Source organism: Neophocaena asiaeorientalis, unplaced genomic scaffold, assembly GCF_003031525.2.
Source record: "Neophocaena asiaeorientalis asiaeorientalis breed wild unplaced genomic scaffold, Neophocaena_asiaeorientalis_V1.1 scaffold85, whole genome shotgun sequence".
NCBI classification, from domain to species: Eukaryota; Metazoa; Chordata; class Mammalia; order Artiodactyla; family Phocoenidae; genus Neophocaena; species Neophocaena asiaeorientalis.
Genome location: NW_020174301.1, coordinates 9,041,901 through 9,059,926, shown reverse-complemented (window position 1 = coordinate 9,059,926; position 18,026 = coordinate 9,041,901). Strand labels below are relative to the sequence as shown.

General features: G+C 49.9%; 1 protein-coding gene across 4 annotated transcripts in view; it reads right to left on the bottom strand.

The window, feature by feature from the left end:
- GRK5 (G protein-coupled receptor kinase 5) overlaps positions 1-18,026 on the bottom strand; it is a 214,929-nt gene that overhangs the window by 53,724 nt on the left and 143,179 nt on the right. For 2 of the 4 annotated variants that reach the window (XR_003004637.1, XM_024755944.1), the window contains exon 3: positions 10,789-10,901. Coding sequence is in view for 1 of the 4 variants with exons in the window: in XM_024755944.1 (XP_024611712.1) it covers positions 10,789-10,901 (113 nt within the window). In the remaining 3 variants the exon portion in view is untranslated. Of the gene's footprint in view, positions 1-10,788; positions 10,902-13,785; positions 13,840-18,026 lie in introns of those variants that run through there. The other 2 variants (XM_024755946.1, XM_024755945.1) reach the window with 2 other exon arrangements.

Genomic DNA, 18,026 nt, shown 5'->3' with positions numbered 1-18,026 from the left:
GGGGCAGGGGCGGGGGGCTGCAGCGAGGCGGCAGGGCTGGGACTTGGACCTCCAAGCCCAGACCTCTTTCTCAACAACACCAAGGAATTTAGGACCCTGATGGCTGGCCAAGCCAGTGGGACCCGAGCTCTGAAGAAAGAAGTGAGGCCTCAAAAGACAAACTGTGTTATCTTCCTTGACCCTAGAGAGGCTCCTTCGCTGGCATCTGACCCACTTGCTAAGTGGGTAAAAGGCCTCCTCGAGTTAAGGAAGAGCTTGGGTGAGTTTACCTTTCTCATTTAAACAAGGGAACTAATTGCAAATTGTTTACAACCATTTCAAAATCCACCACCCAAGGACTTGTCAGCCTCCGTCCAAAAGTACAGCTATTTCAAAAGAGACAGGAAATGACATCAGCACAGAGGGACTGAAACTCCTTCCCCAGCCACCTCGCTGTGAAGTCAGACCCCAACCTCCGCCCCCCACCCCCTGGCCTGGTTCAAAGCAACCTCTCAATCCAGTGTCTAGGGTCCAATTTCTCCCCAGGCCAGCCCGGAAGACCCTCCCGGGCTGGAGCCGCAACTCTAAAGGGGCTGAGGGTTCTAGAGTACAACTGCCCCCCTATTTTCCAGTGGGGAGAAGAGAAACTCCCAGTGTCCAGCCACCCTGGAAACCCCTCCTGGTGGTCTGGCGCTATGGGAATTTACCCAGACTGCTTTGCAGGGCCCAGGCCACAGGCAAATGCCCGACTACCTTTTGGGGGTAACTCAATCCCATGCAGAACCCTGGATTTGCACTGTCCCAAAACACATCTGTGAAGGAGGCTCTATTTAACCAAATGGAGGCCTAAGGCTCACTAATCAGCCTCAATAACCAGCTGAAAATATTATTGCTCTGGGTACTAAAACCCACGTTAAAAAAATAACATCCCTTTCAGGTCAGCTCCCTCCCAGCAGAGGCCCGGCTGGGCAGCTGGGCGCCACAGTTCCACAGGGCGGCAGCCGGGAGCACGCGGGGACAGGCATCCCCGGCCCGGCATCAAAAGGCCTTTCTTTGAGAGTCCATGTCAGGTCGCCACCACTTGAAGAGCATTTGTGTTGGGAGGCAGAAAACCAACTGAAGGCTTCCAGCTGGGCTTTCCACACCGATTAAGTCACCTGGAGTGACAGGCCAAGTCTCCACGGTGACCCCCGAGAGGGGCTCATGGGGGACCCGTCCTGAGAGGCCACCTACAGAGAAAAAGCACCACGGCAGCTCGGCTGGGCAGAGCTCAGGCCAATCACACAACCAGAGGCGGGGGACCACCCGGGAACCCGCTGCTACGGGAACACCCTTGCCCAGGTAGTCGGCCAAAGCTGCTGAAATCAGCTTCAACCAGAAAACATAGACAGCAAATAAGAGGCTGGGCTGGGCCAGCAGCCTAGAATTTTACTATTAGAGTGGGCTCTGGAAGCGGCAGCCCGACAATGACTTCAACGAACAGAGAGGTGAACCACATGCCAGGATGCCCCCGTGACCTCCATCCGTGAGAATTCCCTCCAACCAGGGAGGGCGGTGGGCTTGTCCCCTCCTCCCAACAGAGGGGACACACACTGTCCTCCCTGCCGTGTTGTGCATCTGAAACCTTCTCCTGCCCAGAGCTCAACCCTAACAGCCAGAGCGCCAAAGAGCTCCTGTGCCAGTCCACGCGGAGGGTATTTCTCTTCCCCAGATACATCCATGGTGCCAACGGAGGCAGGCATTTAATGAGCCTTCTCTTTGCACGGTGATTTATGCCAAACACAGGAATGGCCTTTGGGGAGGAGATGCTGTAACACAAAGAGCAGAATACTACATTGAGTTTAAGGCGAAAAGAATTATTTACGTATCTGTACTTGCCAAAGAGTATAAACATCTGTGTACATCCTAGTTTATAAACCTAATATTTCATTCTCTCTCTTGGCTGGCTCTAATTGCATCATCCATCTCAGAAAATGCTCATAAAAATATGTCCTCTATTAAAACACATCTCCCTCAGATGAGTTTTTAAAAACATGAAGACTGCAAACCGGTACAAGGGGCCCTGCCACGTTTTCACAGAAGCCGGCACTGCTTTACAGAGCAGAGTCTGAGCTGAATTCCTCTCGGCCTCTGACCAACTTGAGATGTCACCTCCTCGTCCCGGGAGCCCTTCTCCTGCCCTGGCAGGAAGATGAAATCAGAGAGGCTGAGGTCTCGCCACCTCCGGCTTCTGTAATTACCGACGTGGTCAGCTTTTCCAGAGTCCTCGCGGCAGGGACAAGTGACACGCCCGGCTGGCAGGGCTGCTCCCCATGGCTCTTTCCGGAGAAACACCCGGCTCCTCCCACCTTGGCCTCAGCGTCTTGCTGGTGCCCAACCATGGGGGTGGGGGTCTCCATTTGCCCCTCTGGAGTCACTCCCCACCCTGTGGGCTCCCTCGCTGCCTGGGCACCCGGGTTCCTGGACCCCCTTCTGAAGACCCAGCTCCTGCAGCTGCCTTCTCCCACTCCTTCCTGTATCGGCCCTTCCCCTGTTCCTGCAGGTGTGTACATCAGCCAGTACTGCTTTCCCTGCTCTGCCCAGCACTCTGTCAACCGTCCTCATTAAACTCTAGTTCATTCACACATGAGCGAGCCATCCATCTCCGGCCAGGCCCCTCACTGATGCCTGAACAATCCTTCAGATGGCTGGCATCGCCTGCCCCCTCCCAGCGCCCCCCAGCGAGAATGAAGAAGCACTGCAGATGGGGGTGTCCCCCCGGGGCCCCAGCATCAGATGGACCTGGTCAGTTCCACAGCCTGTGCCCACCTGGGCAGACAGAGTGTTCTCTGGTCTCTGGCCGCCATGTGAGGAGCCCTCGGGCCTGGGTCAGGAAGGGATTCCATGGCCCAGGTTTCAATGGGATGGGCCCAGAAAAAGAAGGGAGGAAGGAGAGGACCCTTGGCCACGCGGGGTACAGACAGAATGGTAGGAGTGACCCCAAGGTGGCGGCACCACGGCCACCAGCTTGAGAGACATATCTTGGCAGAGGCAAACTCAGAAAAGAAGTTAGGAGGAAAGGGCGCTGACCCTCTCTCGGGACAGGGGTCGGGGGGAGGTGACAGATTTACCAGCCGCTGTCAGAGATCACAGAGGGGCTGTGCGCTCACCTGCTGTGTGCCCATCATTCAGAGAGCCTCCGCCCGGAGTGGCTCTGTGCCACCCCTGCACCGCCCAGCTGGTCCTCTTCCTGCAGCCCCTGGAGTTATTTCTCTGTCCTTACTCCCTCCTGCGCTCATAAGGCCACCGTGCAAAGGTCTTTGGCTCTCCCTGTTATTCTTTCAATTCTAAGTGAAAAGAATCCCAACCTAGCCTAATTCAGGCAAAACCGTAATCTCTGGGCTCCTGGAATCCAAGGATGGGTTGAACAACCAAATTGTGGGGAAAATGGAAATGCAGCCTGGCCCAGAGCACCAGGAACCAGGGACATGAGCACTTCTGGAACCCACTCTCACTGGGGTATGTGTGTGTGTGTGTCTGTGTGTGTGTGTCTGTGTGTCTGTGTGTCTGTGTGTGTTGGCCTCATTCTCCCTCAGTGCTGCCTGGCTGGCTCCAGTGATACGAAACCTAGCAGCCAGGTTTTTTTTATTCTAAGCCTCCTCTACTAGAGAATGACTTCCCCTCAAATCTATAAACCCCAGAGAAAGGACTCATTGATCTGCACTGGCTCACAGACTCATCCCTGCTCCAATCAGCTGTGGTTTTCAGGCGACAGCATTAAGAACATGGCAGCTTCTACGAGAGCCATGTTGTCTGGGAGTACAGGTGGGACACCCAGGAGATTGGACAATCCCACAGATGTCCAGTATATGAACCTACTTTTTTACAAGTGGTACTTTTCAAGATGACCCTGCTCCCAGGCTTTACCAACTGCTCTGAGGGTCTTTATGACCACCTGAAGAATGATTACCACCCTCCACCCTCCCTCTTTTGGGAGATCACAGCAGTGATAGAAAGACAAAAATAAATACTGGGTATGGTTCAAAAATAAGAGAAGCAGAATATTTAGTTCCACTGGTGAGGCATTTCAATTCATTTTACAACAAAATTCCAGGATAACCGGACATGTCTGAAACCAGGTGATAGCCCACTAATTTCACATGCCATAGTTCTGGGCTAGAGTGACTTTTAGCATTTCCTGATATGAGACTCCATTTGTAGTCCATTTGTAGTCATATTCGTAGTCATATTCGTAGTGGCCAGTCTCCAAAATGAACACTTTAATAATCCTCACATCCTGATATTCATGTTCTTGAGAAGGCTCTTTCCATACTGAATAGAGGGCTAACCCACGTAACCACTACAGTATCAGGGATATGGCAGTATGGAACCTCTGAGACCAGGTTATAAAAGACACTGCAGCTTCTACCATGCTCTCTTGGATCACGTGCTCTGGGGAAAGCCAGCCATGTTGTGAGGACACTCAAGCAGTCCATGGAGAGGCTCACATGGAAGACAGCTGAGGCCTCCAGCCAACATCCAGCACCAACCTGCCAGCCATGTGTGCAAGCCTGGAAACAGATCAAGCTTTCAGATGACTGCAGCCCCAGCCGGTATCTTGAGGTAACCTTTAGAGAGACCATAAGCCAGTAGCACCTCAGTTAACCACTTCCAAATCCTTGACCCATAGAAACTATGAGATGATAAATGTTTATTGTTGCTTCAAGCTGTTAAGTTTTAGGTAATTTCTTACCCATTAATAGATAATGAATACTTGACAGGTGTCTGAACTTATAGCTAGTATCTCTTTAGTTCATTAAAAAATGCTCTTTCTTTCTTTTTCAATCTTGCATTTGATCAGAAAGCAAGCTCCATGAGGGCAGGAACTTACTTCTGCTCACTCTGTAGCTTCCAACTGCTAGAACAGAGTGTGACACATTGGAGACATCTCATAAATGTGTGTTGAGTAAATCTGGTTGAGTATCTGCCAAACCTCCCCTAATCCCAAAGAGAAGAGACCTGAAGACTTTAAGTTGCACCCATGCTTGGGGACGGGAGGGTTTCAAATGAGCTGAGATGCCATCAAGGCTCCCAGAAAACAATTTAGAGAAGAAGTACATCAGTCTTTAAGAGGTCCATGGCCAGACCCTATTGGCCTGTGGAGGTTGACATGAGCCTGGAAGCCCTTCCAATCCCCTGACCCGCTAGGCAAATCTTCTTGGCCCTCCAGAAGCCAAATCTACTCAAGGCCTTGACTTGGGTCACTGACTCCATTTCCCTGGAAGGGAGGGCAATGGGGGAGTCCTTCTCAGGCTCCCAGAAGCTGCTCGACAACCAAGACTAAGGGCCGAATTGCCCCTGCAGTCTGATGAACGATGCACAAACAGTTCTGCTGCCCCCAAATCACCCAGGCCCCATTTTAAAACAGCCGACGTCTTCTGCTTGACTCGAGGAACTCCGTCTTTAGGACTGTGCAGGGGAGCAGCCTTTCCTGGGGGCTACGTCAGAGCCGATGAAGACGGGTTAGTTTTTAAAAACTCCACTTGGTAGAAATTCAGCACAGAGGTGGGAACGGTGTGTATGGCTGTGACTGAGCCAGGGGCACTGGAGCGGCATGCAACACCAAGGATGCCGCCACCTCCTCCCTCCTCAGAGTTCCAGTCAGGGTGGAAGAAAAAAGGTATTTCAGACGAGCATTGCGCCAGCCCTGGAAAACTCAGTAAAGTCTTCATGCGTAAAAGAGGTGTTCCAAAGCCTGTTCATTTGACACGTCAGGATGGGCAATGAAAGGCCTTGCTAACTCCCAGAGATGCAGACAAAAACGCGAGGGGATGCAGTGAGCCTCTCGTGAGGGGCGGCGGCGTTAAGGCATATGTAAGGAGCATTTGACGCGTCGATACAGGGAGCCAGACTCACATTTCCTTTCCAAAAGAGAGATCTTGGTACAGGCCCAGCAAAAGAGAACGTCTGCAGGACCAGAATGAAAATAGGCATCCACTGGATTTTTTTTCCTTCTTCTTTTCAAACTGACTATAAACGTCTAATAAGACACGTGGCTGGAAAATTCCACTGGCTCCTGGGTTTAGCCTTGCCCTGCCCTGCCTCATCGACTCTCCAGACAGGTCCCAAAGCTGCCGATGCCTCATCTTTTCCAAACGGGGAGGAGCCTTTGTCCAGGGCTCAGACTTTGATCCTCAGCCCCTCCATCCATGTCCACCTCCTTGGTGAGCTCATCCAGCCCATGGCTCTAAGTACCAGCTACATGCTGACAACTCCCAATCTGCTATTTCCAGCCCAGACCACTCTCACAAACTCCGGATTCTGACACCCACCTCCGCATGGACATCTCCACTGGGCCATCTGGTAGACGGCGGAAGCTGAGTGTGCCCCAGGTGAAGAGCCTGACCTCCCCACAAACAAACCTCCCACAGCCCTACTCTCATTCCATCCTTCCACTGGTTCAGGTCAACACTTTGAAGTCATCACCAACTCTTCTCTCTCACCCCCAGGGCATCAGAAAATACTGTGAGCTCTGGTTCAAAACATGCCCCCCAATCCTACCACTTGTCACCACGGCTGGCTGCTTCCACCCTGGCTTGAGCAACTACCCGCTCTCACCCATCAGAGCTCCCCACTCTGACCCTTGCCTCCCCATAGCCTTTTCCCAACACAGGAGCCAGAGGGATCCTTTAAAAACCTAAATCAGACCATGGCATTGCTCTGCTCAAAACCCTCCAGTGGCTCCCCTGCTTCACTCAAAGTCAGAGTTCTCTAATGGCACAAGGTCTTGGATGGTTGTCACCTCTCCTAGACCCCTCTGCCCTGGCTCCCTCCACTCCAGCCACGGACACCAGGTCCCAGTGAGTCCTGAGCATTGATCACCTGTCAGGTTCAGTGCTGTGAGGATTCAGAGATGATGAGCTATGTCTGTGCCACCCAGAGACTTCCAGTTAGTGGAGGAGAAAGGCACACAAATAGAGCCCTACTGGCTACATTCATCAGGTGTCTGTGACATGCCGGACACTGCCCTGAGTGGCGTGAACTCATTCAATCTCTCCTCAACACGTCCACCACCATCAGGTACAGCTACGGCCCCACTTACAGATGAGATATGGGGCACAGAGGGGTCAAGCACCTGCCCACGGTCTCCCTGGCAGCTGAGGTGGCGCCAGCATTGCCTCAAGGTCTCAGGGGCCTGCACCCCCCCCCCCACGATGCGCCATTCTGCCAGCACCACGCAGTAATGAGGCTCAGGTGTGTGAGGCTCAGGTGTGTGTGGAGGCCCAGAGCAGAGGGCACGTGAGGAGAGAGGGCGGATGGGTAAGGCTTCTGAGAGCAGAGTGCAGGGGGATGAGCTGGCACTCACCAGGCAGAGGGGGCCCGGGAGGCATTTTGAGTAGTGAGAGGGAGGGAGTCAGGGCTGAGAGGCTTTAACCAGCCTGGCCAGTCAAAGCCTGGGTGGGCAGGCGCCTGCTGGTGGAAGGTCTAGGAGGGCAGCCTCAGAGCTTGGACTTTGCTCAGGGTGTCAGTGTTTCCCAACTCTGGACATACACACAGTACAGTCCTGAGAGATGTGAAAACTGCCAGTGTCTGCTACAAACAGTGGCCAATCCAGTGGGAGGTAATGAACACCCCTAGTGCCAAATTGTAGTCTCTAAGTACCATTGCCCAGTAAAAGGAACCAGGGCTTCTTGGAGAAATGACAAACTCTAGGTGGAGGGCAGGAAACAAACAAGATGAGCCCGGAACACTGCATCACACCAGACAGCAAGGAGGCTGCCAATGACCACTGGGGTCCTCTCAAGGGCCCAAAAGCCAACCTGAAGGGCTCCACAGACCAACAATGAAACCATGGAGCACCAATGCATCAAAAGGCCCCATGTTTATCATTGGAGGATGCTAGTGAACCAATTTGGTACTTCGAAAACATAAACATGGGGAAAGAATCAAGCAATTCCTATATGAACTTTACCATCGGGTAACCAAACAGTAATTGAAAGGAAGTGTTTCCCAGTTAGCAAATGAAGAAGGAATGACAGAACGTCACCATGTCACAACCCCTAATTAATCAATAGATTTGGGTATTGAATATCAATGGCTGCTGCCATCTCAAAAAGACAGACACCAAATATTATAAGTCCCCTAGCAGGGACTTCCCTGGTGGCACAGTGGTTAAGAATCTATCTTCCAATGCAGGGGACACGGGTTGGATCCCTCATCTGGGAACTAAGATCCTACATGCGGCGGGGCAACTAAGCCCGCGTGCCGCAACTAGGGAGAAGCCAGCGCACCGCAACGAGGAGCCCACACACCACAATGAAGGATCCTGTGTGCCGCAGCTAAGATCCGACACAGCCAAAAGCAAAAGAAATAAATATTTTTTTAAAAGTCCCCTAGCAGAAGAGCCTGAAACCACTTATGAAGTCAGTCCCCTACCACCACCAGATTGAAACTAAATCTGACCAAGTTTCTAGATTCAATGAGCAATTTACAAGAAACACAGAGGAACTTATTAAACGACACATGGGGGTGAGAACACAACATTCAGACTGTGGGACACTCTTGGAGATGGTTATAAACTGTTAAGACATGCATTTACAAAAAACATGAGAATATCAGAAATTTGAACGCTGATGATATTTGATTATTAACACTGATTATGTGATGATAGTAACAAATTATTTTTTTTAGCTGTGATAATGGTATTGTGGTTTTCTGGTTGAAGAGCCGTCATCATTTAGATATACATGCTGACACGTTCACAGATAAAATGACATAAGTGAGGTCAGCTGCAAAATGTGCCAGAGGGGAGGATGTGGGTGAAACAAGGTTGGCCTTGAATCCATAACTGTTGGAGCAGGGTGCATGGGGGTTCATTCTGCTATTCTGTAGACTTTTACTTTTTATAGTTTGAAATTTTCCATAATAAAACGTTATGAAAATACCAGGCCCCATCCCCAGAGATTGAAATTAATGAGTCTGGGCTTCAGCTCAGGCATTAGTATCTTTTTTAAGGCTCCCCAGGTGTTTCTACCGCTCAGCTGAGGTTGAGATCTATGGTGATCACCTGTATGCGTCATGCGAGAGCCTGCGAGGAAACCAGGAGAGAGGTTGTAGAGGGAAGGGAACTGGGCTAGGAGGAGTCAGGAGCCAGGCACATGGTCCTTGATCCGGTTGGGTGAGGAATGACGAGAGGGAGGGGTCAAGAACAATGCAAAGATTTCGGGGGTGGGTGATGGAGGGGTGCTGGTCACTGGAATAGGGAACATGTCAGGGCTGGTAGCCGTGGGGAGCTGGGGGAGGGTGCTGACTTCAAGGGGCCCATGTGACTTCCGGTGGAGAAGTTCAGGGGACAGTTTGGCCAGTGGGTCTAGAGATCCACCTTGAGACCCTGAAGAAGACACAGAAAGTTGGGCCCCATAGGGCTGTCCCCCACACCAAGCTGGAGGTCAGGATGGCTGCAGCCAATGATGGCATTAGGGCCTCTAGGAAACAACAGCACCTTGGCCCCCTGCCTTGGAAAAGGGGAGCCCAAATGACCCCATTCCTTTCACGACTGACCGTGATTCATCTTTCACCTCCCCACTCCTTGTCTACCTTCCTTGGACAGACACCCAAAGAGCAGTAGGCCAGGCTGAGGTGCCCTGTCCTCCCAAGCAAGTGTTGAGGAACTCCTGTGTGTTCCTACGTCCTGTCCTAAAAGCCCACACAGATCAATCAGCATTTGTTTTTTGGTGTTTTTTTTAAATTGAAGTATAGGCGATTTACGTTTCAGGTATATAGCAAAATGATTCAGTTATATATATGCACACATATATATTCTTTTTCAGATTCTTTTCCATTATAGGTTATTATAAGATATTAAATATAGTTCCCTGTGCTATACAGTAGGTCCTTGTTGTTTATCTGTTTTATATATAGTAGTGTGTATCTGTTAATCCCAAATTCCCAATTTATCCCTTCCCCTCCCTTTCCCCTTCGGTAACCTTAAGTTTGTTTTCCATGTCTGCAAGTCTATTTTTGTTTTGTAAATAAGTTCATTTGTATTATTTTTTTACATTCCACATATAAGTGATATCATATGACATTTATCTTTCTCTGACCTACTTCACTTAGTATGATCATCTCTAGGTCCATCCATGTTGCTGCAAATGGCATGATTTCATTCTTTTTTATGGGTGAGTAATATAGCATTTGTTAAACAAATGAACGACCAGTACATCTGAAGGAAGTCCCCGTGGTGTCAGTCACAGCTGTGTATGCCAGCAGCCAGCACAGCGCAGCCAGCAGCTGTCAGATTGCCTTGAAATGGCCAACACGTGTTCCTCCCACAAACGTTTACTGAATGCCTGTATGGGCTGGGCACAATGCCAGGCAGAGGTGAACTGGAAGCCCAGGGCCCTGGCCTCAGGGAGCTTGCATTCTAGTGGGGAAGCAGACAGTAAACAAGCACACAAAGAAACACAAGCCTTGGAATTTTAGAAAACGGGTTCTCAGCCGGAAGAAGGGGCCCAGGAATCCAACACCTGGGGGTGTTGGGAAAACCACCCAACTTCCTAGGTACTACTTCACAATAACCCAGGCTCCCAGAATCAGAGAACTGAGAGAACCTCGTGTTAAAACAGCGGCAACCGAGGCCCAGAGTGGGAGGTGGCCCCGCACCGTCGTGCAGCAGGTGGTGACCTGGAGACAAGTCTGCGCTGGCAGTCTCTTAAGCAACAAGTTTATTCTGTATCCACGTAAGCCACGTGGTCTATCTTTTCCTTTGGACAAAAACGATCGCTGATCACAAAGGACCAAAGGGCTCTTCCCCCCAGCGAAGGGACTTACCACTGAGTCCAGGAACTGAATGTAAGACTCCAGCCCAGGTCTGGTTTCGCAGAACTGCCGGAAAAGCAGCCTCCCAACTGGCTGCTTGTCACACAAACTGCAGTAATCTCTCTCTAGAGGTAAGAAAAGAAGAATACGGTGAGACCCCAGAAAGGGCCAGACAGAGCCATCAACCCACACCTGGGTTCTTGCCTCAGATAGATGGAGCAAGGTGATTGGCAAACTCTCAGGACCCTTTATCCACCTCCAGGCTCTGCAGACTCAGAAGAGTCAAGGTCAGTGTAGAAAGAGGAGCCAGTTATGACCTTGCCTCTACTCCCCAGCCCACTCCCTTTCCAGTGTCCTGATTTCTGTACGGAGATGCTAGCAGCTCTGGGGACTAAGGCTCTGCCCCTGACTGCCTGATCTGCATGTCACATTCCGTGGTTACAGGGACTGGATAAGGGTGGTGGGCATGTAACCCAAGCTAGTAAAATCAGCACGAACCACAGACGTCGCCTGGGCACGCTAAGCCAAGGTGCTCCCTCTTCCTCTGGTACTGGGGTGCATGGGTGTGAGGCCAGGGTCTGCTGCAGTGTTCTTGACACTGCACAACAAGCTGCTGTGAGGATAAGGTTGACATATAGAGGAAGTCAGAGCTGGGAAAATTATGAGCAGGTGCTCTGGTGAAGTTACGAACCTCTGGGTCGCACTATGCCTGCAGCCCAAACCACATCTGAAAGGCTTATTTATGAGCATTATTTAGGGCAATTTGAAAAAACTTTAAAATGACTTGTAATTCAAATATTCTAATGAATACAGTAAACAAAATTTCATATTTGCCCAATTGGAGCAAAGCCCAGTCTTAGAATGCTTCAAACTATGAAAACCCTGTATTTTCCAGCTGAGGAGCTAGAGGCACAGAGACAAGATGTGACCAGACCTCAGCCACTCAGTAGCCAAGAGAGTTCTGAAGAGGAAATAACAGTGCAAGACTCAAAGCCCAGAGGCCTAGAGACTAGGGTTCTAGCCAATGACTTGCTGTGTGACTTCAAGCAACACACTTGCCCTCTCTGGGCCTTACTCTTCCTCTCGATAATGAAGATGCATGTTGGAGGTAAGATGGGAGGGTCCCTTCTGGTTCTTCCTGCAATGACTCTGCAAGAGGCTTTCTCTGGGCAGAAAGATGCTCAAAGGTCTGGCTGAGACTTGTTGCCTCAGACCCTCCAGAGCACTGAAAATTAGCCCTTTGATTTTGTGGCTGCACCAGGAAAACTCAGGTGACTTCGTGGGGAAACCAGGAAGAGGGTGAGGTAGACCTCAGTTAGAAGAGCTACCTGGGAGGGTGGAATGACTGTATCCTTGCCAACTGTAGAGGAGGAGCCAGGAACCGCCCCCTGGAGATATGGAAAACAACAAGGAGACAGGAACAGAACCATCACGCCCACTCATTTTCATACCCAAAGAGTTTATCCACAGAGGTACAGCGATTACTTGTAGGGAGGGTGGTGGCTGTGAGCAAGGGCTCTGGAGCTAAACCCAGATTCAGATCCCAGCCTCACTACTCACTGCCTGTGTGCCCCAGGGCAACTGACCTGACACATTATCCCTCAGTTTCCTCATCTGTAAACTGGGAACAGTCATCGTACTATCTCTCAGGAGCAGTGAGAGCCTGGCACAAAGGAATTGCTTAATAAACACCATCTGTTATCATCGTGGAAGTGGGGATTTTGGTCTGTTCCATCTCCCTTCCTTTGGGGAACCTCCTCTCTTGTGAGTCTGTAAAATACCATCATAGGGTCCTAAGGGAGCAACTCCTCCCAAGCCCCAGGGATGGGCACGTGACTCAGTCCTGGCCAATCAGAGCCCTCTGTTTCGTGGCCACAATGATGGATTCAGGGCATGTGACCCAGGGGGCCTCGGAGTCCTTCCAGGGTTTTTGGCAGAACTTCCAGAAAAGACACTTGTTCCTCTCTGGGATGACAAGGCCTTAGGACTGGTCAGCCAAGAGTCGTCACAACTGTTTTTCCCACCAGCAAGAGCCCATATGGAGAATGAAGCCAGTGCAAGGGAAGGACAGCTGAGTGAGGAAGAGAAGCCTGGAGCTGTGAATATCACAGGAGTCCCCGAAAGGCAGCTTACTGAGGCCCGCCCAGCGCCTGCACCTTTAGCCATCTGTCTTTGCTTAAGCCAGTCGGTGTTGGGTTTTTGTCTCTTGCAACTGAAAGAACAACTGACTGGGGCTGGAGAGTTTTAGAGCCCATTTCTCCTTTCATGGGTAAACTGCTTGAGGGCAAGAATGGTTTTGTAGGAATCCACCAGTTCTAAGTACACCTTGTTTCAGAAGGCACTCACAAATTTCTCATTCTCTCTTGAGAGGATACTTTGGTCAAGTGGATGAGCCACCTTGCAAGTCTCCCCTCCGCCCGCTCCTCAACTTGTTTGGGGGCTGAAACTAGCCTTGAACTATTGCCTTAACTCAGCTTACCTTTCCATGCACAGATTGTTCGGGAATAGCCACTCCAACAAACATTTGACTCACCTCATTGTGTGCCAGGATTGGTGGGGGTCGGGAGTGGGGGGAATGGGACATGGTCCCAGCCCTCAGCGATCTTGGATTCTGTTGGAAAGGGGGTGTGTGTGGGGGGGTGAGCAGACAAGATCCCAAGTGACAGTAATAAAATGTCAAGTTATCATCAGCCACAGAAGGGAGTCTGGGTTGGAGGGAGCCAGGAGGGTGACAGGTCTGGAGTCCGCACCTGTTAGCAAGATGCCCTACAGACACAGCCTCCGTTCTCACCACCTCCCACTCAGCCTGATCCCCCAAGGAGAGGAAAACAAACTTCCCTGTCCTTCCCCAGTCAGCTGAGCTTCCCCAGCACAAACACAGAACAAAGGAAATTACCTTGTGTGAAACTCCCATTTTATTCAATTATGGCAGAGAGCGCCACATTGCTTATGTGATTTGAGCAAGGGGCCCTCCCCCATTTCCAAAAGCAATTATGAGATTTCATGTACCATATTGTGATTCCTCAAGGGTTCATCTGACAGGATTTTTTCTCTCCATATGGCGTGTGCTGTCAGTATGGAAACAAAGCCGTTATAAACTCACAGCACAGTAAACACCATGTGATTCCAACACAAGCTGTCAGCACCTCAGTTCCGTGCCTCTCCCAGCTGTACAGAGGATCCCAGGCAAGAAAGCCATGCGTTGGAAGCCCAGGAAGAAAGAAGAGGGTCAGTAATCATCTATTTGGATGTTTTCTCAGCTTTAAATAAAGATAAATGGGCTTATCCTCTGAGGAAGCACCACCACCACTAAAATCAAAGTGCAAAGTCTGCAATTCCTTTAGAAATGGAGAACTAGGCCACAGAAGGAAGAATGTGAATTTGGGATTTGATCAAGGTGACAGGAAAAGGAGCAGATTCAAACTTCTTAATGCGTCAAGGGCAAGTCCGACGATGGGCAGGTCACTTCGGGAAAGTCAGAGGACACTGAAATTGAAAGCACAAGTTGCTCTGTAATACATCTTCAGAGCAGATCCTTTCTAGTCGGTTTCTAAGGAAGCCAGCCATGCTGTAGAAATACAGCTTGGAAGTGCCCTGCCCACAGCCCGTCTCCCAAGGGTGTCCTGTTTGGGTTAGTGGGGAGGAGTACCCAACACAGAGGGGCAGGGCTCTCCCTGTCTCTGAATCTCTCTCTCAGGCTGGGAGGCCCCTGGGATGCTGTGTACACAGGCACACATGCACGGTCTACACACAAACATACACACCAGCTCTTCTGAATGTGAAAATCCTGCTTCTGGCCACGTCCTTCATTGATCTTTCCTTCCAAGCCAGAAAGAGTCTGTTGTTATGTAAGATATGAGGGGCATCAGGCTCCCTGCCCCCAAAGTATTCACCAATCATCAAATCATTCTAGCCTTATTCTTTTGGATACTTCATTCATTCAACAAACTCTGTTCCAAGGTCTCTTGCTTTTTGATACTAGAAGGTTCCTTCAATTTTCAGACTCTCTTATTGAACACCTGGGGGGGGGCGTTGTGGATGAGTGGGTGGGAGGAGACACACCTCATACCCATTGGCAGGTTAATGATCCAGAAACAGGCTTGGAGTTAACAGCTGGCGTTCAGCTGAGACCAAGAATAGGGATGTGATCTTTGTGATGTGACATTTGACCTCGGCTGCAGTAACATTGGTCTGGTGGACACAAAACTGAAGCATGTCCAGAGGAAGGTGATGGAAAAGGGGGTCCAGAAAGCCCATTATAAGCTCTGAATTTATAGTGCCCTGGATCAAGGGGCAGGCTGCCCCAGGGAGGACTAGGGCCCACCAGCACCCAGGAGGATGGGGGGCAGATGTGCTGGAGAGGCAGCTGGGCTCAGACAGGAAAAGGCTGGACTCCAAGGCCAAGGAGACTGGAATGGATTCTCTGTCCCACTGGGGCATCAATGATTTTAGAGCACAAATGATTCAAGTGCAGTGCATGGGAAGGTGGACAAAAATGGGGTGGGAGCCACGAGCCTGAGACATTTACGGAGGAGGTCACTGGTTTGGGAGCCATTCCCACCTGTGGTTCAAGCCCTGGCCTTTGGGCAGGGAGGGCACAGCCCCTGTGGTTGTGATCCTGCTTTGGTGAGAAGCCGAACTGAATTGGCTTTAAGGAAACCACATGTCTTTTGCTTCTTCGCTTCATCGTTTGCTTGACGCCTCCCAAGCACGCCCACGGCTGGCCCAGGAAGACAGGACTGCCACTCCTTCCCGCAGCACACCGAACTCCTGCCATGCCTCAGACAGAACCAACGTTCCCTTAGCAAGTTCACAGACACTGGCTGAGCCCCTTCTGGGCACTTCATTCCAGGCCCTGTCGCAGGGGGGTGGGAGGGGCACCCCTTAAAGGAGACAGGCTCCGCAGGCTTTGTCTTTGTCCCAGCAGTTTGCTTACCAGCCCAGGCAGGAGGGAGGCACATTCACAGACAGGGCTGGGCAGGGCAGCCAGAAACGCCCGGGCTGCAGGGGCACACGCACTGCTCTCCTGGTTTGGCTGGGTTTCCGGGGAGGTGCCCAGGGGAGGGCTCGCTGGCGCACGGGAATGGGAGTGATGGGCTCGCCAAAGGCAATGCAAATTGTCAGCAGGGGAGAGGCTGAGTGCTGGGGAAGGAGGAGAAGGTCAAAGCCAGAGAAATAGGGCCAGAGGCTGGAGGGAGGGGCAGGGAGAAGCCACAGGGCAGGGACAAGCCTGGGACAAGAGTGTTAGGGTAAGAATTCAGGGCTAGATCTGCGACCACTGCAGGGAGGCTTCAAGAACGGCTTCAAGTATATGGAGGTTCCTCAAAAAATTAATACGATCCAGCAATTCCACTGCTGGGTATTTATCCAAAAGAATTAAAATCAGTATTTCAAAGAGGTATTAGTACTCCCATGTTCACTGCGACACTATTCATAACAGCCAAGATGTGGCAACGAACGTAAATGTCCATCGAGCAATGAGTGGATTTTTAAAATGTGGTATATACACACAGTGGAATATTATTCAGCCTTAAAAAGGAAGGAAATCATGTCACGTGACAACATGCGTTAGTCTTGATGCCACTATGCTAATTGAAATAAGCCTGTCACGGAAGGGCAAATTCTGCATGACGCCACCTTTATGAGGTATCTAAAAGAGTCAAACTTGGACTTCCCTGGTAGCCTAGTGGTCAGGATTCCGGGATTTCACTGCAGTGGCATGGGTTTAATCCCTGGTTGGGGAATATCCCGCAAGCCGCGTGTTGTGGCCAAAAAAAAAAAAAAAGAAAAAAATTTTTGAATAAAATAGTCAAACTCATAGAAACAGTAGAACGGTGGTTGCCAGGGATTGGGGGAGGGGGAAATTGGGAGCTACTGTCCAATGGATCTAGAGTTTCAGATATGCAAGATGATTAAGTTCTAGACATCTGCTGTACAACACTGTGTCTGTAGTTAACAACACTGTATTGTGCACTTAAAAATTTATGAAGAGGGTAGATCGCATGTTAAATGTTCTTACCACAGTAATTAGAAAAAAGAGAATGGCTTATAAAACACAATGAAATAGTGCCGCTTGCAGCAACGTGGATGGACCTAGAGAATATACGTAGTGAAGTAAATCAGACAGAAAGACAAATACTGTATGATATCACTCATATGTGGACTCTAAAAAATAATACAAATGAATCTATATACAAAACAGAAACAGATCCACAGACAGTGTAACAGGGAAGAGCTAAATCGGACTCCGTGTTTGATCTGTTTGACTTTAACCTTTGCTTTCCATTGCTTTTGTTATTATAATCATACATAACGGCCTGCCTCAGGGAACCCTGCCCCTCTGCCTGAAATGTTAAACCAGAGTGCCTCTGTTCAGCTCTCAGGAAGACAATCTGACTCCGCCCACCTGCGGATGTCTGCAGGAAAGAAGAAATTAACACATCCCCTCCTCCGACCCTATCCCACCCCCGCCCCCAGGCTGGCCATTCCAGAGGATATTTGCAAAACTTATGGCCTTTTTACTTTCCTAGCCCATCTCCTCCCCCTCTCTGTGCTATAAAAGAAAGTGGCATGCAAACCCCGAGAAGATGGTTTATCGGAGACCCTAATCTGCCATCTTCTTGGTCTGTCGGCTTTCCGAAGAAAGTCGTATTCCTTGTCTCAACACCTTGTCTCTGATTCATTGGCCTGTCATGCGGTGAGCACAGCGAGCTTGGACTCGTTAACAATATGAAACAAATTTATGGTTACCAAAGGGGAGAGGGAGAGAGGGAGGGACAAATTAGGAGTATGGGATTAACAGATACAAACTACTACACATAAAATAGATCAGCAGCAAGGATGTACTGTAGAGCACAGGGAATTATATTCAATAGCTTCTAATAACCTATAATGGAATATAATCTGAAAAAATATATGTAACTGAATCACTTTGCTGTATACCTGAAACTAACATAATATTGTAAATCTGTTATACTTCAATTTAAAAAAAAAAGAGAGAGAGAACGGCTTAAAGAAAATGGACAGAAACTGATAGCTTGCTTGGGGATAGGAGGTGAGGCACAAAGGGACACGAATCAGCACAGTGTTATCTGAGGGGTTGGCAAGTAAATTTACTTGGTAATGAAGGTAACTGCCTAAGAATACACATGCAAAGCATGCCAACATATGCATTTTTGCAACACACATGTCCTTAAGTTTTCAGGCACAGCCAAGCCTACCTTAAAGGTCGGGCATGACACTTAACAAGT